Source organism: Hypomesus nipponensis, chromosome 13 (genome assembly GCF_054491055.1).
Source record: "Hypomesus nipponensis isolate SF chromosome 13, ASM5449105v1, whole genome shotgun sequence".
Taxonomy (NCBI): domain Eukaryota; kingdom Metazoa; phylum Chordata; class Actinopteri; order Osmeriformes; family Osmeridae; genus Hypomesus; species Hypomesus nipponensis.
In genome coordinates, this window is record NC_140373.1 from 13,269,720 (window position 1) to 13,295,604 (window position 25,885).

The 25,885-nt window shown below is 41.3% G+C and overlaps 2 protein-coding genes and 1 long non-coding RNA gene across 6 annotated transcripts; 1 reads left to right on the forward strand and 2 right to left on the reverse strand.

Moving 5' to 3' along the window:
* Positions 1-983: 983 nt before the first annotated feature.
* On the reverse strand, positions 984-16,371 carry grnb (granulin b). Of its 4 annotated transcripts, none has more exons than XM_084670391.1 (16): positions 16,233-16,371; positions 15,134-15,274; positions 14,791-14,928; positions 14,185-14,301; positions 13,313-13,463; positions 12,880-12,986; positions 12,434-12,563; positions 11,810-11,901; positions 11,122-11,269; positions 10,897-10,994; positions 10,106-10,345; positions 8,309-8,545; positions 6,506-6,703; positions 6,080-6,313; positions 4,855-5,112; positions 984-2,383 (listed from the first exon to the last, which is right to left on the reverse strand). In XM_084670391.1, the coding sequence occupies exons 2-16, from the start codon at positions 15,269-15,271 to the stop codon at positions 2,237-2,239; spliced, it is 2,433 nt and encodes an 810-aa protein (XP_084526517.1). In that variant the 5' UTR covers positions 15,272-15,274; positions 16,233-16,371; the 3' UTR covers positions 984-2,236. The 4 variants fall into 4 exon arrangements, with proteins under 4 accessions (XP_084526517.1, XP_084526515.1, XP_084526513.1 ...); XM_084670389.1 differs by having other exon boundaries at positions 6,506-6,706; XM_084670387.1 differs by having other exon boundaries at positions 6,506-6,769.
* Positions 16,372-16,556: 185 nt separating this feature from the next.
* On the reverse strand, positions 16,557-25,397 carry fam171a2b (family with sequence similarity 171 member A2b). Its single transcript, XM_084671142.1, has 8 exons — positions 25,177-25,397; positions 23,488-23,715; positions 22,972-23,064; positions 22,316-22,474; positions 21,875-22,054; positions 21,501-21,614; positions 20,811-20,937; positions 16,557-20,533 (listed from the first exon to the last, which is right to left on the reverse strand). The coding sequence occupies exons 1-8, from the start codon at positions 25,313-25,315 to the stop codon at positions 19,066-19,068; spliced, it is 2,508 nt and encodes an 835-aa protein (XP_084527268.1). The 5' UTR covers positions 25,316-25,397; the 3' UTR covers positions 16,557-19,065.
* On the forward strand, positions 22,696-24,223 carry LOC146260325 (uncharacterized). The gene is made up of 4 exons (XR_014729629.1): positions 22,696-22,786; positions 22,926-23,041; positions 23,490-23,677; positions 24,078-24,223. It is a non-coding gene; the product is annotated as an uncharacterized LOC146260325 (long non-coding RNA).
* Positions 25,398-25,885: the final 488 nt, after the last annotated feature.

A 25,885-nucleotide genomic window follows, 5' to 3' on the forward strand; every position in this document is an offset into this window, starting at 1 on the left:
GTAAAAACAAATGAACCGTTGAACAACTCATGGCACTGCATTCATGCAAGTCAGCTCCTTGGCATTAGTTCAACAATGCCTCCCATTACTTCTGCCCACCAATGCACATTTGTTGCCCCAAATCCCCATGAGAGGAGGCCAACATTCCCATGAGAATTAGTAGCATGCCAAAGGAGGGAGGGGAAGTGAGGGAGTTAGAAAAACTAGTCTTCCCACAACTCTCTCCCTGGCAACATCTCAATGGAAAACCAACGGTCCAATGAGCGGGCTTTGACAAGCACAGAAAAGCAGGTCATGGGTTTCATCAGTGCACTCTGCTGCCCTGACTTTCTCATCACAGTGTCTATACATAGAGGTGATCAAGGGTCCTCATTAGTGATCCGTTCAAATATTAAGGTCATTTTAACACTAAGATCAGTTCAATATTTCATGTTAAATTGTACTTGATGCGTCTCATTTAAAGCCCCTAACGTTGTTTATGTGAGGGTCAGTTGTCAATGAAGTTGACTATACTTCTGACTATATTGTCAACAAACGAGGCAAAGAGATGCATTCATTGCTGGCATGCCTCATATAGGGCTAAAGATTCCCTTTTACCCACTGTCTTTCACAGATTCTGATTTAAAGTCAATGTTTCTTTACAACCACTAGAGAGCAGTACACCAGACATTGGCTGGATAATCCACTTGTAGTGGTCTGCCATCCAGATAGCAACAGATTGTAACTGGGAGATATGGACACAACTGGGCTATGCCACGGTTAGGGCTACTGTTACTGTTCATGCCTCTACATGCTTTACACCTCTTGTTTTCAACAGTTGTCATAACATCTGACGTATGAGAGAATGTTTGGGGGGGGGGGGGGGGGTTGGGGAAAGGCAAAAGGGAGCCCCCCCTCATGGCTCCCCTTTATTTTCTTATTACATAAAATAATCTATATCTATGTAGTAAATGTTGTCTGTATCAAATAAATCATTGTTGAGATATTTTGAACAGTTTTATTTCACCTCAATTCGCATACACTCATCTGTGATAAAAGGAGATCATACATTTTAAAAGCACTAAAGCGCCCAAAAACCTAAAGTCTAAATGTCCTTCATTTACAGACCTTCATTTAAACAAACAAAAACATCAAAACAACCACTTGTCAACCTAGAATGCACTTGGAGGAATGGAGGTGTGTAGTGTTTCAGAAATCTATACTACAAAGAAACATTTTTTGATTGAATCAAAAAACTAGCACTCCTTGTTTCAAGTACTATTAAATTACCACTGTTGAAATGTTTAAACCAAATGATTGTTTTTAGCAGAGCTATTGCCCAGTGTATATAATCAATGTTATTGACAATCATGAGAAAAATAGCTGACCAAGGCTTTTGCTAAACTGAATGTTTTTGATTGCACTGTTTCTGTAAAAGCTTCATTTAAATATGAAATAAGCTAAATACCTTCAATAACATCACTATACTTTATCAATGTTGTTAGGTTTAAATGGGCTTGAGGGGCAGAATCTGCTATTATAATGATGGAAACCTGTTCAGTAGAGTTTTTTTTAAATCTGACAACAAAAGGTAATCAAATCAATCAAAATCACAGTCATCGTTTCAGCTGCCTTTAAAATTGTTACTTCTAACTACAGCAGCACACTACCACAGGTTTGTGAAACGGTGTTAAATGGTTTGACGTGGTATCATAGTATTTATTGTGAAATTAATCTAAAATATAATTTTTTTCTTCTTCTTGGTTTTCCTCTTTTTGCCATTGACATAAGACAATGATCTCTCAATTGCATAGAGAAATGGAATGGCAATGGACAGTCATTTATAAAGAAGAAAAAGCACTGCAACATATGGTCAATATAAGCAGCCTGATGATCAAATGTCAGTCTTCCACATACTGTTGTGTGGGTCTAACAATAATAATGACAGGTACTAGGTGGACAGAACTACAATATCTTAAGATGGGCAAGGAGGTCAAACTGAATTCCATTTTCTAAACAAGCTTATTTCTCAAAGGGTGCTTGGGAAAGTAGAAACACACTTTTAACAACTATGATCGCTGGTTGAAGATGCTGAATTGTCAACCTTAGCGACCTTGTCAAAAGGCAGAAATACGTGAATATTCTGAAGTTCAACTGTAAAAATGAAAGACAAGAAATTAACAGTTTGTTCCCTTGTCCTTCATGAGTTGTGGGTTCATGTGTTTGAGGACAGAAGGATCAGTGTGTCCTGGTTGGCTCAGAGTCCAAACGGAAGGAAGTCGCTCTTTTTGTCCGTAAAGAAAGTGTCCCAGGTCAACTGAGCCTGCATTGAGCAACCCCCTGCCACCAGGTCACATGTGTATCCCATGGGGCAACAGTGCTTCCCGTCTAAGCAGCATACAGCCTGTGCAGAGCAAAAAAAAATAAAAAATGGTTAAAAAATTGTTGCTAAAAATATGACTGTAAAGGCTGATAAGGTTACTGAAGGCAGCATATAAATTCTCTATTCAACAAAATGGACACCCTATTTACATCCCTAGCACAGAATTTATTTTACAGTTTTTTCACAATTGCTCAAACACTAAACCACATTCTCCAAACAAAAGTATCAGTGGCATAACCTTATTTGTCAAACCTTTTTGCCACTTAGTCACTCTTTTTGCAAAACTCTAAACGCATTCTCTCACTAAAAACATTTAGCACTGTGATGCACTTGTACTGCAAAATTGTAAACACAGGCGGCAAGCAGTAAACACTAGTACAACACAGTTGTCATCTGTAAAACAATTACTCAAAATTGTTTTTAATGGTGGTTTGGGACAATGTCAGCTTTCATCGTGGTGTCTGTAACCAAGAATGGTTCAACATCCACCAGCAATTTTTACTGTAAATGTTTGCCTTCCCCCATACAGCCCTTTTCTCAACCCAATTGATGAGTTTTTCCCTGCGTGGTGTTGGAAGGTCTATGACCGAAACCCATATACCAGGGTACATTTCCTACAGGCAATGGAATTGGCCTGTGGTGACATAGGCATGGAGTGTTTTCAAGGCTGTATCCAGCACACCAGAGGGGTTTTACCCCGTTGTTTCTTTGTTGACAGTACTAAGTTGTGATTGTTACTGTCATCGTGATTGTTACTGTCATATTTTATTTATTGCCAAATACATTGAAAAATTTTTTTTACATGTAACTACATGCCCTGGATGCTGTGTTATCAATTTTTCCGTGTTGTGTCTAATGATGCTCCATAGTGTTTATATATTGATTTGCTGGTGTTTAAATGGTTTAGGGGCAAGTATTTGATTTTGCCAGAAGAGTCAGAGGTTTTGGAAATTTAGTTTGAAGATTTGGTTTTGTGTCTACAACTTTGAGAAAACAGGCAACCGTTTCAAGAAGGGTGTTTTAAAGGGGCGATTGATTGCAAAACCGATTTTACCTTGTCATAGTTGAATAACGTCAGTTATCCAGACCAGCCCGAGGTAGCGTTAGTCTATCTCCGATACTAGTTTAGCTGCGCGCTGCTCTATGTAGGCTACTTATAAGGAATTACAAAGAAGAACATTTTGAATTATAACAAGGATATTGAAAATGGACCACGGCCGTAAATGCTGTGTTCCAGGCTGTACAGGGAAGGCTAACACTCACAGTCTTCCCAAGGAGCCAAACATTCAACAGGCATGGCTGCTGTTGTCAATGAGAAGATCCCGGCGAAGTTCGACACTCAATCATTCATTTGCTCTGAACATTTCACCCAAGACAGTTTTGACAACCTTGGACAATTTCAAGCAGGATTTGTTAGGTGAGTTGAACCTGGAAAGAGGTGCTGTTCCGACCGTATACTCATTGCAACCGCAAGCTGTATGATGTTATGCTAACAGTTATTAGCAATGCTAACGTGTCCTGTATACAGCATAGGTAGAATGCTAAATACGTTTCTACACACATCAAATGACTCTAGCTAGACTAGCTGTAGTCGGCATTAGAAGGGAAACTTCCGAAAAAATAGCCAGAAAACAAACAGCAGTCTGTCTTATTGCTAACGCCTGTCTAGATAATCTATTTGAAAGAACTAGAGAAAGGCAGGTGCTAGATACAGCATACGTTAGCATTGCTAGTAACTGTTACTAGTAACACCTAGACTGTAGTAGGCATGTAAACTAGTTTAGCTTGCTAACGCAAGAGCATAGGTAGAATGTGTGATAATTTAGCCTAGTTTATTGGACTGTGTTTCATTCAAATAAATAACCCGTGTCATGTCAATCTACAATTAACGATGCATGTTTGTCCAGATATGTCAGGTAATTTTTCAGCAAGATATCTAGAGCTAACGCTTGCTAACTGAAGTCGAGTTGAATCACCATATGGTCTGGTTGCTAAGCCTAACGTTCTACCCACCCAAGTCAGTCCAGTTTGCTTCAACAACAGAAGTGGAAACAAGTAATGTTATAATTTCAAATGATATGTAGTCAATCTGTTGAAAACAGTGTTTGTGTAGACATAATAGATTTATTTGCGCGTTTTTATTTCAAGTCTCCACCTTCGTGTTTCAGTGAGTGCTGCTGTTGGCCGTGTTGCGTTTTTGCTCCCCAGCTTCACTCGTTGAAAACCAACCAATCAGCGCGCAGCTCATCTAAATATTAATGATCATACCATAAAAGGAGAAAAGCTAGTGTTATTTCCCGGGAACATTTCAGAGGATTTATCAGGGGGCATAGAAGGGCACCCGGGCCATTTTCAACCCAACCAATGTTACATACCCTATTCAGAGACCTTAAGGAACAGTGTGAAATACCCCCCCAAAAAAACAGTCAATCGCCCCTTTAACAATTGTGAAAAACTGTAAAGGGCTCTGAATTTCCAAAGTAGATCCGTACCTGAGGGGAGGGGCAGCATGCCCACTCGGTGGCTGAGGCCTTGCAGCAAGTGTCCTGCTTGGGACAGCGAAACTGCCCCGTGCCGTCACAAGGAACGTCCCCGGCCCTGTCGGCGGCTCTCTGCTGGAGCTCCTCCACTCTGCTCAGAGGGACGCTGTAGAGCAGCGGCCCTTTCATCTTCTTCTCACACGTTCCTGTCTGCATGTTGCAGCTGTAGCCCTGGGGGCAGCAGTGCTCGTGGTCTGTGCAGCAGACAGCCTGAGAGGCCATGGGGAACAGACATAGACACACACGTGCTAAGTAAACACAAAAATTAATTTACATACTAGTGGCAAGTATGTAATCTTTTTAATTATCAGGCTCATGCCAGGCCCACAAATGTATTGTGAATTCAGACAGAGCCTGCAAGGGTTAGAATGTAGTTAAGAGTAGAAAGCCATGGTCAAAAAGGTTCACATTCAGATCTATGTGTACTGTAGGCTACATGAGAGGTGTTGACAAAAGACATGTATGCCGACAGCCTACAAGCTAAGGCTCGATTCCAGCATGGACAACAATCATTCTTAAAACCAAACCCTTTTTCCGGTCTCCTGTCTAATTTTCTCCTGTGTCTTAGCCTGGCTGCCAGCCCAACTTCTCCGCGCCCACAAAAAAATTTGGTCGGGAAGTTGGGTCTGGAGGGTCTCGTATTGGGAACAACTACATAAAACCAGAATCGGGACGGACCAATGAAATTGCCAGGGTGGGTTTTATACGATGATGGACAGATGATCAACAGTAACGTAATCAACAACGTCACGAAAGAGCCCTGGGATTGAATTTGTTTTCAACAAACAACATATTATGTTGCTCTGATTGGTTGTAGGTCTATCCAATTGAGCGAAGAGGCATTTGTTTCACGAGTTCGGTTGAAACACGCCCCGTAGTCACAGCCCAACGGAGAGTTTTCAGACTCATATTCTGACTAGAATTATGAGTATGACAACAGCTAATGTCTTGCACCATTTTCTACATTAGCCCAGCATTATCTCAAGAACAGGTCAGAAGTTTGGCATACCATTCGAGTCGAATGATAGGCCACAAGGTTTTGTAATCCATTTTGAAATGGCAATAATGGGCAGTGCCTGGATACGTTTTTCATTGTATTTAAGTACCGGCTAAGCCCTGAAATGAGGGCATTCCCTTAATTAGTCTACAATGAAGTCAACCCCATGGCAACAGCTACCTTGACCAGTGGGCAGCAGCCCCACTCTCCTGTGGGCAGCTTGCAGCAGGTGGCCCCTGACGCACAGCTGCTTTTGTCGTCACACTTGACGTCTGCCACGCCGTTGTCCTCGGCGAGGGACTGCTCCTTCCTGTGCCAGGGGACGCTCAGAGTCCCCTTGGTGCAGGAGGTGCGCTTGGAGTCGCAGGTGTAGTCGCTGGGGCAACAGTGGTCGCCGTCACTACAGCACACTGCCTGAGGGGAAGGCGGGGGGACAAAATGAGCCCGTTTCAAAGTCAAACCAGACAGATCAAACTCATCAAAGTGAAATCTCCATAGAGACTTGTCTCCAGGTCTACTAGCCCTATTTGAAGACAATCAAATCAATAAATCCCTCATTTGCATTGAAATCTAGTTTTGCGATGGAAATAACGCTAATATTCTTACATTTGGCAGAGGGCAGCATCCCCACTTGCCAGCCTTGTTCATGAAGCAGCAGGTGGTGTCTTTGGGGCAGCTAGTATGAGCGTTACACATGTTTTTGGCTGGCCGGGGTTCAGGGGCTTTCAGATGGCCAGACGCCCTGTTCAGTGCTGGTGTCTTGCGCACCCAGGGCACATTGAGAGCACCGGGTTTGTCACAAGCCTGCTGGGAAACATCACATGTGTAGCCTTTAGGGCAGCAGTGCTCGTGGTCGTCACAGCATACAGCCTGAGGATCAACAGGACAGAGTCGTATTAAGCACACCCAACCTGTCATTCATGGATAATTCTATGGTTGTATATTATATATACACAATACATAAATAAATGTCACGTGTTAGTCAGTGCTGCCACTAAAGTTAAAGCTAAATAGATTTTGAACTGCTGTACAATTCTGTGTTGCCCCAAACTGGCAAACCTTTGAATTTATCACATTAATAATTGTATTTATCATATTAATAATAATATTTGTAATGCGTCTTTCTTGCACTCAAAACATTACAGTAGGTTCCAATCACAAACTTCTAACCGAATATACAATAACGACAACCACACTCAGATTAACTATAAAAAATATAAAACGTATTGAAAAGGTTTGGTTGCTTTTCTTAAAGCAATCAAATCCTAATGGAAACAGGTAGCGAGTTCCACAGTTTAGGAGCAAGCAATGCAAGAAAAGGCTTTACCACCCATGGTTTTCAATTTCAAAAAGAGGTTCCAGCGAGATAGAACTAGCATTTTGAAAAGCAATTGTAATAAAGGATTTTGAATTAATTCTGGAATGGCTCAGAAAACTGTTTCTATGTTACCAGATTTCCTTTAGGTCTACTGGTAGATGACTGGGTTTCAATGTGAAAGAATAGCAGTTCAAGCCACACCTGACAAGGCCACTACCTTCCATCGTACCTTGGTAGCAAAAAGGTCAGAGCTGCGACTACTTAATCATAAATAACTGTGGATCAGAGGACAGTACATTTATATTCGAATCGGTTAAAAAACCTAGACTGATGCATTTAATGTTCTGTTTGCGCTGGACAATTTTGAATGTATGCACTTTTAAATCGTGTTCAATTGCAGAAACTGAATAAACTCCATCCTGATTGGCATGGTGTGTGTGTTATTGTATGCCCATGGTTTGCGCGAGTTTTATTAAAAGTGTGGGTGCACCTGCACATTCCCTAATTATGCTAAACGATTCCAATGTCTTGGATTTTATAAAGCCAAAAAGTATTCAGTTTTCTAAATGCATGGGAGCAACTGAAATTCCATGCAACCACAAATACATGTGAGGTGACTAGTGACAACACAGCTCTTAGATATTCTGCATGCACAGGGATGTTCAGTTTGGCATGTGTGGAGTGTCCTCACGTGAGGGAGGGGACAGCATGCATGTGTGGTGTGTCCTCACGTGAGGGAGGGGACAGCATGCATGTGTGGTGTGTCCTCACGTGAGGGAGGGGACAGCATGCATGTGTGGTGTGTCCTCACATGAGGGAGGGGACAGCATGCATGTGTGGTGTGTCCTCACGTGAGGGAGGGGACAGCATGCATGTGTGGTGTGTCCTCACGTGAGGGAGGGGACAGCATGCATGTATGGTGTGTCCTCACGTGAGGGAGGGGACAGCATGCATGTGTGGTGTGTCCTCACGTGAGGGAGGGGACAGCATGCGTGTGTGGTGTGTCCTCACGTGAGGGAGGGGACAGCATGCATGTGTGGTGTGTCCTCACGTGAGGGAGGGGACAGCATGCATGTGTGGTGTGTCCTCACGTGAGGGAGGGGACAGCAGGCCCACTGTCCAGAGTTCTGCTGGCAGCAGGTGGTGCCACCGGGACACACGGTCTCCTTGTCACACTTCTCGTTGTCCCTTGCCAGGGTTACAGCGGGCACCTTTGACACCCATGGCAGGGAGAGGCCAGAGCTGGAGGGATCGTCACACGTGCTGGCCTCCATGTTACACACGGTGTCATGTGGGCAGCAGTGGATGTGGTCGTCGCAGCACACCGCCTGAGGGGCAATCCAAAGATCGATTCAGGTCAGTTATTCATCTTCGATACTGTACAGAGTAGGGCTGCTCGATTATGGCCAAAATGATCATCACGATTATTTTGATCAATATTGAGATCACAATGAATTATCACGATTATTTGTTGATTTTAACCATAACAACTTTTTTTCCTCGCATAGGCTAATTATACCATGCAGTTTGTCAGTGATAAAGTAAGGAAACAGTCAGGACTGAGGTCAACGCAGCAAACCACGAGAAGCAGGAATGTCAGACTTTACGCAGCCGTTCATAACACCTCCCAAACTGAAAGCAGCAACTCCTCGCTGGTCATTTCATGCAGCCGCAGCCGATGTCGAATGCACCTATGGTTTACAGAGGGCAAGCTTTCCCCCCAAAATTAAATAATAATAATAATATTTAACATATCGCTCGATCACACAAATTTGATCGTGGGAAGCCAAAATTGTGATCATGATTAACATGTTATTAATTGTACTGCCCTAGTACATAGCATACAGGAATGCATATATGGTTAGGTGTGCCATCGTGATCTTTCCTTCAATAAGCTAATGTATATTTAATTTAGTAGTGGGTCGTTATCGGCGTTAACGCAGCTCTTATCGCAGATAAAATAAAAATAAAACGCTGTTAATTTATTCTCAAATTTGGGTTGGGAGCTGGGTCTATACTACGCAAGCTATGTTGACTTTCACCTTGATATTTTAGCGCGGATGTATACCTAGCCAAATAGCCCTGTAGGGGGCGAGAACTCGTGTATGAAACTACCACATCAAACGTGACGTGCTAACATGGATGCAGCTATGAAGCCGCCGGGTTTGCTTCAGGGAAAATGTATTATTAAGAAGCTTCCGAATGGAAACCTCGACAAGACTAAGCTTGTTTGCACCTCGTGCTATGCGGAATTGGTTTACTGTAGGAGTTCTTCCAGTCTCAAATACCACCTAAACGCAAAGCACTGATGCAGCGCAGGGGAGTCATCAAGAGTCGTCAAACTACTGTTTGAGTGCAACTGAGGCAAGCCCGTCAGCACAGCTCTATAAGCCAAGCTAACTAATCTCCTTGCTCACCTGGCTTGAGAAACCCGTTCTCAAAGACTTACTTTTAGTCTTTATTTGGGTAGCACACATATTGCCTTATTGAATGCCTTTGATGGAATTCAAATGAACCATTTTAATCTAGATTAACGCCAAGATTACAGTGAGATTAATCTAGATTTAAAAGATGTATCTATGCCCACCACTAATTTAATTCCAAATGGTGTATTTTGAAACCAGGCACAACTAAATTGTGGATACCTCAAAGCCATTCATTTGAATTAGCTTGAACTGTTGACAGCTTCTGACTCTGGTCAACTGAAAAGCTTCCAGACTGTGCCTTTCAGTATTAAGCAGCAAAGTTGTAGCTACACTTTCCATTGTCGAAAGACAGTAATCCTGAAAAGACATTGATGCCAACTGCCTGGAAGTGTTTTTTCTGCCATTCTTTTGTGGAGTCCCAACAGTTTCATTCCTACTTCTCAAGGCTAGGCGGAGACGCACCTTGAACAGGGGGCAGCAGGCCCACCCTCCGGCGAGGGTCTTGCAGCAGGTAGCTTTGCCCGGACAGAAAGTAGACGCGTCACACTTGCTGTCGGGTGTCTCCGATGCCCAGGGGAAGGCAGGCACCTTGGCCAACCAGGGAAGCATGGCGTTGCCGTCGGGGTCGTCACACGTGCTGCTGGCCAGGTTGCAGATGGTGTCGTGGGGGCAGCAGTGGAGGTGGTCATCACAGCACACAGCCTACGGGGAGGGGGGTGGGGGGGGGGAGGAGCAGGGGAAGTGAGAGTTAGAGTTATAATAAATGGGTACACCATATTCAGATATGTATTGGCGGATTTGAGCAGTTTTCATAGTTTGATATTAGACACAGTCCAGTCTTATAAATGTACATGAGGGAAAAAAAATGATATTTTATTTCATTTAAAAAAATGAAATCACATTTTGGGTTTTTTGTCCACTGCAAGAGGAGGAGAACACAACACATTATGAAAGTGCTATGCAGATGACAGACTCTTCTATCATGGCCGGACCTTTGTTACATTTGCTATTGGGTCATTAGTGTGCAAAGGGCATTAGCATGAAAAGGATAATAAATGGCTCAGCGCTTTAATGTGACAGTGTATTTAGAGCTGCCAGAGTCCTGCTTCCAACAAAGTGTCATGGAACTATAAGAATTACACAGAATCATGTGACACCAGGTTAGCCAGGTTAACGTTTTTCTTGAGTGCTAAACTCAATTAAAACAGAGAGGGGCGCACAGGCGTCGAACACACAATACAAAATGCTCTTACTTTGGGTAGGGGGCAGCAGGCCCAGTCACCCTGTAGGGTTTTACAGCACGTGCTCCCGTCAGCGCAGGCTACAGACTCGTTGCAGGGCACAGCATTGACTGGAAGACACACCAAGCAACCACAATGAGGCGACCGTACAAAAACCTTTTTGAGAAGAAATCTCAAGAAAGGACACCATTTTTTTTTGGGGGGGGGGGGGGGGGGGGTTTAATCCTAAATGCTGACCTGGATTCTGGAGTGTGGTCACTGCAACTCTGGCAGGGATTTTGGTGGCCATTGAGGTCTCACCGTTTGCCGATATACACTTGCTATGGGTCAGGTCGCATGTGGTATCCTTAGGACAGCAGTGGATGTGGTCTGAACAGCACACAGCCTGGAGAGAGGGACGCCGAAATATGCTGTCTTTCAAAAAAATACCTAGAAGATGATCTACTAATTCCTTCTTCCCCCCCTCTATATTGTTGTTCACAGATTCATGGAATACAGTGTGTCGAGGTTAAGTCAGATATGAAAAGGCATATCATTGATGAGGTTAAATATTAGAGTAAACAAGAGAGGGGGATTTCAACATTCATGTCAACCCTAACCCTGACTGTTTAACAATGATTAATTGTGGCTCACGAATCTTCCTGCAGAAAACAATGCCAGAAGACAAAAAATAAATTAATAATCTGCCTAAACATTAACCCTACAGTACTAACGCATCTCAATAAATGCCTCTCTTATTGTGTTCAACACCTAAAAAGGATTTAAGTACATGACACAGGTTCTGAAACTGCATGCAGGTGCACAATGCTTACATTGAGTTCATCATCATCATTTTCCCGACTAAGGTGTTTAAATCGTATACATTTCCTGTCGGCACGCAAATCTGGTGTGAGAACGAGACTGGGTTGTTCTACTGGAGACTCACACTGGTCATGGGGCAGCAGCCATAGCTCCCACTCCCCAGCTGACAACATGTGGTATCGACTGGACATGTTGATATCTGATCTGGACACACCACTGGAAGACAACACAAAATGTGATTTAAGGATCAAATCGACAACATAATTTGATGGTGTCCAGGACTAGTATGGTTCACTACAACAGATCGATCCCAATTCCAAACAATTTGTATTCTGGAACAGTACCACCTGTTCTTTTCAATGCTCAAATTGTGGGGTTCCTCAAGGTAGCATTCCCTACTCATGAAACACTTATATAAATACCCCAAATAAATATTCTGAACATTTGTCACATGTATGAACAGAAAACTAAGTATAATTTTATTTTTATTTTTTTCCCCACAGTGGGGGAGTATTACGTAATGTGTTTTATAACTACATGCTTTGCAGAGAAATGTTTACCAAGCCATCTTACACATAATGCTTACCCATAATGTACCTCAATCATTTATATTGTACTGTATTTAGTCATTTAGCATACTTGACTGCATATTGTATACTTTTTTTGTTCAGCAAACTGAACAGTGAAACATGCTTTACACAGCTTTCAACAGGCTTTAGGGTTGTAGAGTTACATTAAGAAAACTCACCATCATTGGGTATTGCCAAGAAGTTCTTGGCTAATGGGAAATGTGATTCAGAGGAAGCGCACATCTCGTGTTCGAGGTCACAGGTGGTGTTACTAGGACAGCAGTGTTGGTGGTCGCTACAGCACACCGCCTGAATCCAATTTCCAATCAAATTAAATTAGACCCCCAGTCACCCATGACTACATTGAGACAGTTTTACAATGGCGTCTAAAATATATGGTCTTAAAAAGAACAGATGTCTACACAAACATTTTAAGATTCAATAAACCGTAACATCTGACAGTAAAATAGATCTAGTTGATGTACAAAATGGTTGAATGTGCAAAAGAAAACTGCTTGTTTTATGATAAACATTAAATGCGCCTGACAGTAATTACGAAACTCCCAAGTATGAAAAGGTCCTTGTGCACGACATTGCTTCCTTGTAAGTGTGTGAGCGTGTTTACCTCAGAGTACGGACAACAGCCATAGTCTCCACTGGTGAGGAGGCAGCAAGTGGTACTCTCTGGACACCTGCTCTTACCGTCTGGGCAGATTACTGCTTTACTGACAGCTGCAGAGACGGAGAATAAATATAAGAACACCAGCATAAGACGCTGTTAGCTAGCACAATATATCTTCACGCTTTTAGACTTACAATGTACTGCTAAGACCTTCAAATTGAAGGAGTATAAAAAGGTATATCAAACTATAAGAAACAAAGAACTAGGAAAGAGAATGGCATAGAGCAACAAAGTATGTACACTGAAATACTAATTAAATTAAACAGACTGAGGTTTGTTCTGGAACAAATGCATCAACGCAAACGCATAAGTACACGCACAAAAACAGATATACATTTTACAGACAGTATACATTGGTGATGTCATATTGTATTGCCTGGCTGATTGTGTTTTGCTTCTCTCCTCCTTGCAGGTAGCTTTTCAAACATAGGGAAGGACTCCAGGGTAGGGGACAAACATTTGGAGTGGACAATGTCACATCGTGTGTTCTCAGGACAACAGTGCATCTTGTCCTCGCAACATACAGCCTGGCGAGGAAAGATAAAGATGGGATAAATGTTGGTAACATTTCGGAGTAGAACATGTTTATGTACATATATTCCTGCTGGTGTCACAGTGTAGGATTTATTTATTCACATTTGTCTGGACAGGAATCTTGCTCCTTCTCTTGGAAACTCAAACTGATACACTATCGTTTGGGTTAATCATTGCTATTTTGCAACAAGCCCATGGGTGTAACTATAAAACATTGCTAGAGACAACCTGATTGTGACCACCCCTGTGAACATATGCCAAGCAATATGTATGTCATTGCATCATAAAAGTCGAGCTTGAGACAAACCAATAGAAATGTTTATCGAGTTAACAACCAAAGCTCAGCTATATTACCAAATGACATCTCAGGACATTCAGAGAACAGATACCTACGATACAAAAGGAACCTACTGGGCTGATACTGCAGGTAAACTATGTCCTCAGTCCACCTGGGCATTATTTGTTAAGGTACGAACTCACCACAAATGTTTATTTGGATACTTTCAACCAGCTCTAAACATGTAATTGTTGGGTAATTGTTGCCAACCGCGAAATGACAAGGCCAAAGAAAAGGTGCTAAATTAATTAGACCAAGCAGGCTTTCCTATGAACACAAATTTGTATCAACTGTTCATCTGGTTTCTGTCAGATAAATGAGTTGGATATATATCTGTCTTTGTTACTCTGTACAAGTGAATGGATTGGGTACTATACCCTGGCCAAGGGACAGCAGCCCCAGGAGCCGTCCGGAAGCTGACAGCAGGTGGTGTCATCTGGACACTCTGACTCTTTATCAGGACAAACGACTGCCTTCACTTCCTGCCCTGGTAGCTTATGTAGTAACAAGCCATGAATATCAATGAGAGAAATAGACGTGTTAAAACAGCACAGAGAAGGACATGTATATGTGCGTACATTTATGTTTTTAATCTCAAACAGATAGGGTGCAAGCCAACCTCTATTCAAATACATCCTTTTAGCTTTTCATTTGTTGGCTAAGCCAATAATTGAAACCAGTTCAAATTACTTGTGCATTTGGTTAGAAGCTGTTGCCATAAAAACATGGCACTGCAGAAAATATTAAACTTCAGCGCTCTGCTCAAAATGCTGCACGCGTTCAAAAGGTGTGTGTAGTGTTTTTGCAGAGACAGCCATTAGCCCGCGACTATCTATTGATAACAATTGCAAAAACAAGTAGTTAGTATGAATAGTTATCTTCAGTTACCTGGCTGTTCAGTATCTTCCCAATCATAAAACTACATTCCCTGCACTAAACTTGCAAAAAAAATATTTGAAAGGCGCTGATTACCCCCCACTTACCTTAGAGCCAGTGGTATTTTTGGCAGGGACCTTCTTCACCCAAGGCAAAGAGATTGTTTTATTCAGGCACTTGAAATGGACCAAGTCACACACCGTCCCCTCATAGCAGCAATGCAAGTGGTCCTCGCAACATTCAGCCTAGGGCAGAAATATCAAAATGTCATTATTAAAGAAAAAAAAAAATGTCATAGAGAAGGCAAGGGAATTCAAACATACAATATTGATATAGCTTTCCTCCAGGTATGCAAGGTTTCAAATGCCAATAGAATGCCTGAATATCTGACAGCTACAGTATTTGAATACTGTTGCAGCGCACACATGCAATTCTGGTGAAAACACTCACTTTTGGTAGAGGACAGCAGCCATACCCACTGGAAGGGGTCTTGCAACATGTGTTTCCATCTTCACACATTCCACCATCAGGGCAAATGAGGGCAGAGGTGAGGCCCACCAGAGCCAGGACCAGTAACCCTACATGCATTTTCTGTGGAGAGAGTTTGCCAGTGGTTGGGTCCTGTAGAGAAAAACTTACCCTGCGGTTCTTAAAGGCATTTTCTGTATTCTGGTCAAACTATAAATATGAGGTGTTAAGTAAAGACAGTGTTTATTAATGGTCAACTTACTAAATGACTTAGCTAGCATTCACGCCGAATGTCATGCTTCCCAAATAAAAGCCTTATCAGCTGTGTATTTGTTCTAAGGTTCATGTCCTTTATTTGCAAACATCATTCTGTACTGTATCAGAACTCCACACTGAAAACTAATATTTGATTGCTTAAGAAATGTGTCAAGACACCCTCTACCTGCCAAACATTCCCAGGTACAGTAACAATAGAATACGTTATCTGCTAACTTTGAAACCACAACATGTTTTTCAGTGAGTGTGAGCAACCTTTTATCAGCTAGCTTTTATCTTGTAAGCTAACATACGTGGACAATACATTACTATGAGATTGAGGGCTTATAAAGAAGGTCTGATGTATTCATTGAGTCATGGAACTTTTTACATGTTCTTCGTGTAGCAATAGCTAACGAGGTAGCTACTGTAGATATCGAAAACAAAAAGATAGTTTAGTTAGCTAGCTTGTTAGCTACCTCGCTAGCACTAGCTACATCACCAGTTTTACAGCTGGTTAAAAAACTGCAAACAACATAGGACTTGTAGCACTTTGTCGAGAGACACAAATATGATGTGGCTAATGACAAGTTACAGTGCGCCAATGCCTACAATGTCTCGCTCAACCGAACATACAACATAGCTTTTGTAGCTTAAATAAAGGGTTTCTAAGGCAATCTTGATCTAACTCTAGATGTATTGCTAGTTAGCACTAGCTAGCCGCTGATAATACTGACTAAGCTTTATTCATTTACCCCTTGTGTGACTCGACAAAATAAAGTGCCGCAATGACCAAAGATGCAGCTCACTACTGTACTGTTCTTACCTTTAAGTTTGACGTTGAAGTGTAAAGTGTAACGTATGTTATTTCAAGTAGTTCGCAACTATTCTCTTTAAATTCCGGCGAAAGCTATCCTAACAGTCTGACCTGTTGGTTGATGTCTAGCTCGTGCTAGCAACATAGATTTTCTTATGTGTAAATCACATGACACTGCACATCACGTGACTTGTGATTTGTAGGTTTACACAACCCAAGTTTCTACACCCGACTCATGCAGACATACTGCTGCTTGGTTGGATTCATGCTCACTTAAAAAAAAGCCATAAAGACTGCAATGACTGTGTAAACAAGTTTATTTCTATTGTACAGTTTCAATTTATAGTGTAACTGGCCAGAGCGTTTATGAAGCAAACGTATTTGAACACAATGTGTCCTCTCTCTCTCTCTAGGTGTTGATAGTGGCCCTTTTCAAGAAGGCATGAGTGACAACACAGCAACAAATTCATATCTAATCTTTTAGCATTTATTTTTGCATCATAATTTGTAACATCTGTACGTATGCATGACTGTTGGAGACAATGTTATAGCTTATATTTGTATCATAACACCACCCAGATATAATATCACAGGGTGGGCTTAGGATAAATGTTTGTACTGTATTGATTATGCCTTCAATGCATTCCTTGTTTGATAAAAGCCTCACAAAAAAACTATCAATGAAATCACATTGCACTACAACAAAGCAGAAGTAGACAGAACAGCTGAGGGCAAATTAACCCTTGATAACATGTTCATCTTGCCACTTTATATTACATCACATTTCAATTTGCACTGAATTGACAAAGCCTTATTAACAGCAAGCTTATGGGGGAAAGACAAACCAACAGCTGAAAACAGTAGATTCAGAACACAAAGGATTCGGAAAAATGGGTCTATACAACTCTGCATCTCTATAGTCAGTCAGTGCAGCCAAATCGGTATGACCTGAAATATTGCAGATTCAATTCACAAAAGCAATGCACTTATCTCAATTGTGTGTGAGATTCAAACTCTACAGAGTAACTTCCAAGTTTGTGAACCATTTTGAGAACCTTTTACATTATCACTAAAATACAATTTCCCAGTTTTGAAACAACTATGGCATCCTCTGTGACTGCATGTACATTGTGAAGATATGATTCACAGTTGTTAAGAGTCATAGGCAGTGGTGATGCTAGCTACAGTGAGAGCATATTGGTCAGCATGTTCTTATTGTAAACATCAAAGACCGGAAGTGAATTTGTAAAGGTGAAGCAAAATTCAGTGAATTTCCATAGTAGCATTTGTCTGTTTGGCAACATTTAAATATCTATCAAATTGTGCCAATATCTTTAATATCCTCAATAAGGTTAATTAAAAACACTCTACTCTACATATTACATGCACATACAGCTCATTTACACAAACAACCTCAAATAGTTCAAACTCAAACATTTTCAAGTTTGATGAAAAATTAAAGGGACCATGAAAACAAGGGCTTTTGAGCACTTTCAATTATCTATTTTGGCAGGCATACCCTCCTTGGTGTTCAGTGTGTGTGTTCTTAAGAGGATGCAGTGTGCTTATTAATAACTGTTTAACATACGCGCATTTAGGTGACATGACTATACACTGACTGCAATTAAAAAGACCTGCATACCTATCACTGAAACTCTTGTGAAACAAGGCACTTTCAGGAGAAAGGTGGTATGGAAACGGTCCTAATCCAACCCCTAATTATTCTCTGACACTTGACAGCTCCACAATAGTTATTTTGACCGCTTCCAGGCTCAGGGAGTTAAAGTCTCAGTTCTATACAAAGTGTCCAGGGATTATAAAGTGGGATAGTCTCTGATATTAAGCAGGACCAAACATTTGAGAGAGCTTTGGTTGCCTTCTGCTTGTCTCATACATTCATTTACCACCTACCAATACCAATGGGTCTCTCAAATGCCAATGAATATTTGTCTACATAATATGAGTAATGTTTCTGTCCAAAATAAGAGAAAAGGTTACAGGAAAAAGGCAGAAATGTATCATGTTGGCAGTTGGGAGTTTTAAATGAGTACTACATACGTTGAACTATCAAATTTGTATGACAATACATAATATATTGACAGAATAAACAGGAAATAAATGTTGTCCCAGAAGAAATAATGCACATTTCACATTTAAGTTTATAGTATGCACAATCCATTGACTGAGGGTCAAATAACAACACTATCAATCAATATAAATCTCTAATATAGAAATGAATAAAGACATAAACATGGAATAATACACAGTTTTGGGATGGGTGTTCTCTGGAGGAGTTATCTCCTTCTCATGATCCAGTGATGACTACCAAAGTTGACAAGGATGACACATCTACAAACCTCAAAGTGAGCCTTTAAAATGTGAAACACTAGTCCAAGGAATGAAAAAAGTCATTTCAGCTTTCCAATATAAAATTTGAAAAGTATCTTCACATTACTGGGTAAGTTCCATTAGTTTAGTAAGTGATTAGTAAGTGCTCTAGATTAATACAACCCAAATGTTTTTTTTGTTCTGAAAGATGGCTATTTCCAAAGTTAGTACTGTTATGCAATGACTCATTATTAAATTTAATGATTGTTGAAATCCTTTTTAATTAAAGGCTTCAATGAAACCAAATGGCAACGTAAAATGGTAGTGATCGTAAATATAAAAACCTGATCAAAATGGAAGGATTCATAAATAACCTTTATTGAGTCAAGCTTGATTGTGCTTATTTTTAATTTCTTGATGAACTACTAAACCATTTTCTTTATTTGTGTGCTCTCAGGTGTCTCCACATAGCTTTTGGAACCTCCAATGTCCCCATTAGCCTTAAACCAAAGCCTTACTTCTTGGGGTGAAAGACCATGAGAGGCCTATCTTCAATTTTCTGCCACGGACTCTTCTTGTTTTCGTCCTTGTCATCTGGATCGTCTTCAGGGCTGGTCATGGAGTCTCGACGGTTCTCGCTGTTACTGCTGCGGCTGCTATTCACGCGACTTCGGCCTCTTCTAGGAATGGTGGAACCCCGAGACGAGGGGCCATCATCCAGAAGAGGGGTGAGGGAGTTCTCCTCAGGCGACACCGGACGTCCTTCACTACTGCTAGGCTCACTGTGATCTGGGTAAGCTAACTTCGAGTAGGTCTTTCCGCCACTGTGACCTTTGCGTCCTCCGGTTCCCCACCGTTCGTCTTTGCCCTTCCGGATTGCTGCAGCCTTGCGTTCTTGAGCGTTCATGGACGAATCGAGGTTGATGTCTCGGATAGCACTGCTAGTGGCACTAAGACCACCGCCACTGAGGTCATTCCCCACGTCAATGTAGGAGTGGCGCACATGGGCATTGGCACGTCCGTCCATGGAGATGAACCACGCCCGTGGGTGCTGCTTCACCCCAAGTTCGAGAAGCTTCTTCTCTGTCAAAGCCTGGAGTTCACCATTCATCTGGGCCATGGTGGAGTCATTGAATAGAACAGGTATCCTCACAGGACCACCAGAGGAGTCTGAGGCCCAGCTAGGTTCTTCAGAGTCCTCCCCTTGAGAACCGGACTGTTGCTGTTGTTGCTGGGACTGTTGCTGGGAATGGTGGTGCGACTGGCCAGCACCCATAGGTGTCCCATCCTTATCCAGCTGCTGCTCCTTCCCATCTTTGCCAGAGAACTCAGAAGACAGACGCATGTAATGGGCCGGTATTACTAAGGTGGGCACCATGCTTCTGTACATGTTCTCTTTCATTTGGTCGATAGAGCTACAGAAGATGATCTGCCCAGGTTGGGTGTTAAGTGAAGTCGGTCTGGCGAGGTGGTCAGCTGCAGCCGCAGAGTACTCCGGAGGTTTGTCTGACTTGTCCGATATGTGACATTGAAAACGAGGCGGGGACGGGGGGTCGGAGGTGTAGCCCCGGTTGTCGTTGGCACTGTGATGGCGGTGGTATTCCGATTCCTTGTCTTCCATTGGGCTGTAGCTTCTTGAGTAGTCTTCATGTAACAAAGGGGGGTCTAAGTTGTTGGTTTCAGTTGCGCGAGTCACCTTCATGGGGAAGCTTTCACCTCTTTGAGGTCCTGAAGCATTTTTCCCCTTTGCATGTCGTAGCTTATGAGCAGGGACATGCTTGGCAAACTCCTCCCGTGAGCTCTGGTAGTCTCGAGATGGGGATGAGTCGGATTTACCAGGATCATTAGAGGGGCCAGATTCAACATGACCGCCACAAATGAGGTTGAGTCGGGAAGTGGATGTGCCTTGGTCCCGTTTGGACCCATTCAGGGTAGAGGCGTGGGGTTTGCCTTGCTGTCGTCGTGGTTTCAGACACTTACGCCTAAAAGAAAAACAAAATGAAGAAAATGTTACGATAATATGAAGTGAAATCAATTATATTATATTTAGTAATAAATTCCTTAAAATAAATACAGCTGATCCAGTTGATTAATGTATATGTATAATACTCATTTTAGACGTTTATAACATCATATCAATCATGGCATTTTTGATCAGTACAACGATACTTAACACCATCATGGCAGTAATTTAGGATCAATGCATTGACAATGTTGATAGAAGGCCAAAATGAAGACCTGCGTCTATGCTCCCCACACCTGCAGTAGTAGAGCAGCACACATAGCAGGATGAGGACAAGCAGAGCCAGGGAGCCCAGGATGGAGAGCAGGAAAAGGGTGTGATAGGTGGTGATATCCCTCAGGCCAGGGTGACCCAAGCCCATGCCTGGAAGACAAACCAACCAGACACTTTTGTAAAAAAAAAAAAAAAATCCCTTAATGTTCAGTAGGCCTTGTGCATTCACATTAATGGAAGGGCGAAGGTTTTAGTTATGTATTCTGTAAACTAGTAAAGATACAACAGGTATGATTTTTTCAGTGTAACCACAATAATTGTGTCATAATAATGTTTTGTAAGCTAATGAGGCCCGCAAAGTTGTTTAGAAAGCAGACAGCTCAATGCCAGTGAGTCCATTTCAAATTTTGGAGCCACCCGCTACTTTCCAGCTAATTAGGTTACATTATTATTACACAGACAAAAAAGGTATACATACAATGTAACATCAAATACATAGGACGTGCCTGAGCTTAATGCAATTAGACTGAACGTATTGAGATATCTCGCCAGAGCCAAATTGTACAAGACAATGTTTTGGCTGAGAAGCCACATCATGGGACTGGGGATCACCCTCAGCAGTGGTACTGCCCCATGCCATTATAATCTATGAAACATAGCAGGAAATGCAGATAAATCAAAACTAAGTTGGAAACAGATGATGAAGACATTACCTGCAGATGATGGAAAGGCTGCTAACCAGTACCCCAACTGAGGAACCACCACATTCCAGATAAGTTGTGTTCCCTCCTTCTTGATGTATCCAGTACCATTTCTGACCCAAAGACCTAACAAAGATCATACAAAGCGAAAACATTTAGGCAAACAAAATTACATCACTGAAAATCTGAGATACACTCAATTTTCAACCAAAAGTGTGAATGACTAAGCAATGTTAATGTACAATGACTGTAGCAACTAGAGTAATCTATATTGTTCTATTATTATAAAAACCTTCATTGTTTTGTTATCTTTCAGTGTTTTGTCGCATTACAAAATATGGCATTAAAAACATATATGTACATGAAAACAATTAGGTAATCCACACCTGTCTTGGGCTGAAACACCCAGGAGGGTATACTGGTGGCGATCCGGGTGCGGGTATCCGATGGCAGAGGCACAGAGACATGGATTGGGTCCGATACCTGGATGGCTTTGCCATCACGGTCAAACAGCTGCACACTGACCACTGCCAATGCTGTTAGATCGGTCCATCCTGTTTCGGACCCTGCAAATAAACAGACATTTGTATGCTCAAATCCTCCTTTTATTTTAGCTTAACTTGGCAGTGTCCTTTTATCAATTACATTTAATGTTTTCAGTAACTGCGCAAGATCAAGCCAAACTAATATTTGTATAGCTGTTTCTTTCTTTAATTTTGTGTTTAAAAAAATTGGGAATCGAGAAAATGTAGCTAGTCTTTTTTTTGCGTCATTTGTTTCAACATGTTCACATGTACTTAACAACTAGGGTGCAAACTGGTGCAAACCTGAGCTGTTGGTCTCCTGGCCAAGCAGGTAAGGAAAGCCCCCTATCTCATACTGGCTCTTGGCTGTGGTTAGCACAGCTGACAGAGCAGTGTAATTAGAACTGCCTGACAGTTGAAGGGACTTCCTCTGGAGCTGAACCAATGGCTGGTTCCGTGCACCTAAGGAAAAACACACAGAAACACAATGAATAGGCTTTATTGTCTTCTTAAAGCTTGATCTTACAAACACACATTTAATAGTCCCCCAATCCTTTAGATTAGATTTATTTCACAGCAATAAGATTTTTTTTTAACTTGAATCTAAAGTAATCTATTTTAGTCATGACTCTCCAAAAAGGAACTCATAATGTAGCTAGGCATTCATTAAAGTTGTTGCTATGGTGACAGGGACAGGAAATATGAAAATGTTGGTCTGAAAATCTCTGGTCTGTGATTGCAAGACAGAGAAAGACAAGTGAAAATAGATAATAGGTAGATTGATTCTAGACAATTCATTTCAGTGAAAGAAAATAAATACTTCAACAGTTTCAAAGGGTTAACATTAAAGTTTAAACTTGACAATGTATCTAGAAGTAAACAACTATATTTTTGCTTGTCTAATCTACTTCAGAAGTAACTTCAAACTGAAAAAAAGGACAATCTAAACAGATTCTGACCTGGGGACCCACACAAGATCTGGATGACATCCTCATACAAGATTAGGGTTCCTGGCCTCTGGACGAGAAGGTACAAGCTAACAGATGCATACACTGGAAGGGAATCAAAATCAGTTTTTGAGCAATAATTTTGCATTTTCTGACATGCACAAATATATGTCTTCTTCCATGTTAAATGCAGGCATAGTGTCCTATGACTGATTATCAGATATCCATCTGATAAACATAATCTTTGTGTAATCACATGTTACATTTCATTTAAATCTGATTACATGCTAATAGCAGAATTTTAAAGTAGATCAGTTGAGCTTATTCAAGTATGTGGCATTTCAATAAGAGATTAGTATGGTAGGCAGTGCACTTTAACAGTATTTAATCCCATCGGGCAGTTGACTTGTTCACTATCCTTCATGTTTTCAATTTAAAAGGTGTCAGCCATAAATCACAACATCTATTCTATTCAGTCCTGAAAGTTAATGACGAAGCTTTCAAACATGAAGTATTACTTTGACTTACAGGGAATCCTGTTCGAATGCCAGGGGACAGAGTTGGTGACGTAATCCTGTTTCGACGCTGAGATGATGACCCAGGTGTCTGGACGGTACAGGAAGCTGACTCTAAGAACGCCATCACTGCCCGCCCTGCTGGATGCCAAGACAGACTGGTTCCCATGAACCACCACATCAGCATCAGCCAAAGGGGAAAGGTCACTGTTGTCAAACACCTGAACTCTGATCTCGACCTCTGGAAGAGAAGAAAATATGCTTCAGACATAGACACATAGTTATAGACTTAACTGTACCATAGCTGGTTAAGAAGGTGTTCTATTCTCATCATTATTTGGGTTTTCAATCTTAGCAATTTAGTCATACTTATGTGTATGTTTGGATAGTGGCAGGATATATAGTTATGTTCACTGTTATGGCCATTTCCCCCAAAAAAATTGTATTCAGACATAACAATGAATTGATTTGATTTTGCTTACAATCAATGGGTTTACACTTACATTGAAGAAATATCCCTTGAATAGAAGTCACAATTTTTACTATGTTGTGTTCAAAAGCAAGATTTTCTTTCAAAACATTACGTTATTCCTCTTTAACCAGGAATATGGGTCTTGCTTCAGATGTTTCCATGGATACAAGGACTCATAGAGCTGACGAAGGGGATTATTGAACATATTTATTTCAACACAAACACACTGTGTGTGTGTGTCTGTGTGTGTGTGTGTGAGAGAGAGAGAGAGAGAGAGAGAGAGAGAGAGAGAGAGGGGGGGGGGGGGGGGTGGAAAGCTTCTGATCCAGAAATAAGGATGTAATAAAAAACATCAGACTATTTTATAGGGCAAATCACCTGTGCTACTTTGGCCTTTATTGTTTAACTGGTCTTGATAACCTCTGAGAGCTGCAATTACTGGAGTCCTTTGTTTTAATATGTGTTGGTTATTTAACATAAACATGTGACTTGTTTAACATAAACATTAGACAGGAGTTATTGATTAGTGCAATACTGTTGTAGTACATTTCCATTGCCTAGTGTTCTCTCCATTAAGGCAGATAGCCTAGAGATAAAGGCCTACCTTAATTAGATGGAGGTACAATGGACATTTAACACTGCAGCAATGGGTAGGCTTCTGACAAGAGTCGGTTCAGCAGATTTTCAGCTGTTCTGACAGCATATACACATTTCATTGGAATGCGATTAACACTATGTCTATTGCAAAGCATGTCCATGATCTATAAATCAAGGGTGAGCATGTCATGCAAAATGTACCTACACCTAGGCTATTTGAAAACAAAGGACGTGTGAACGCATGATTTCAGTGTGATGCATGCCACAGGCCGCATATAGCCTAATGCCTTAAAATTAGGTAGGCTACTCTCACCAGTGCCAGAATAACACAATAGATTAACAATTTATTAAATCTATAAACTAAACAGGTTCTTCTAGCTGACCCTAAAACGGCGTGTTCGCGAAAACGCTTCGAAACCCAATATACGAGTGTCTTCTACTGGAAGACGTAAAATAGCTAATGCAAAATATAAAAAATATGAGTAGGTGTAGAATTGCGTGGAAAACATTCGCCGTTCGATTAAATTACGTCCTGTATAATGATCTGTCTAGATTACATAACAGTTGTCAACAAAAGCCATACAAATGCAACCACTCCCATCTTTTTTATGCTGCATCCCATATGGTCCTTACCAAATGCTCCCTGGTCTGGAAGAGATTTGGCGAATGCCTCCCAAACCGTCGAGATCAAAATAAAGAGGAGCCAACGAGAGATGTAGAAAGGCGGCATGCTTCTAACTACATCTCTATTTCCAAACTGGAGGCCATACATCCATATTTCTCGTTTAGCTATGCTTTGCTCATCTCTCAGACGCCTATTCTCACATTTGGATGCTTCTGAGACGCTATGTCTGTCGGCCTCCCCTTGTTTTTATTGTCTGATGCGGAGGCTACGTTACCCTAAGATACCCTCTGGTGGTTGACATCAGAACGACAAGAAGGTTATCTGTTGGTCAAAATATATTTATATATATATATTTTTTAATAAGGCAGATTATAAAGAGAAGCATATAACTTTTGTAGCAAACAACTCTTCCCCACAATTAAGTAGATTTGTGACCATCCAAGAGTTATAATAAATACAGTATTCAACTAGCAGTAAGTATTTGTTTAGCATTGAATTGCTCATGTTTAAGGCTATAGATAACACATGGGCACATCAGTCTTCACAGAAGATGGAACTCAATAATACGAATGTCTTAACAAATATTTGATAAATACAGCTATCCATTCTTGATGTCTTTGATGACAGGGATCTAATGTGTAACCTGTGCAGCTAAAGATTATTCTGACCTCAGTTTTTGTTCAAGAGGCACTGGCTGACCAGATTCAACAGCAGCTC

Coding starts and splice junctions, on each gene's coding strand:
- grnb (XM_084670387.1), bottom strand. CDS start 15,271: ATGCATGTAGGGTTACTGGTCCTGGCTCTGGTGGGCCTCACCTCTGCC. Junction 12,564..12,879: donor GCTGTTGTCCGTACTCTGAG/GTAAACACGCTC, acceptor AATTGGATTCAG/GCGGTGTGCTGTAGCGACCA. Junction 8,546..10,105: donor CCTGCTGCCCCCTGTTCAAG/GTGCGTCTCCGC, acceptor ATTGCCCCTCAG/GCGGTGTGCTGCGACGACCA.
- fam171a2b (XM_084671142.1), bottom strand. CDS start 25,315: ATGTATGGCCTCCAGTTTGGAAATAGAGATGTAGTTAGAAGCATGCCG. Junction 20,938..21,500: donor AGCCTTTCCATCATCTGCAG/GTAATGTCTTCA, acceptor TTTGTCTTCCAG/GCATGGGCTTGGGTCACCCT. Junction 20,534..20,810: donor GTGCTGCTCTACTACTGCAG/GTGTGGGGAGCA, acceptor TTTTTCTTTTAG/GCGTAAGTGTCTGAAACCAC.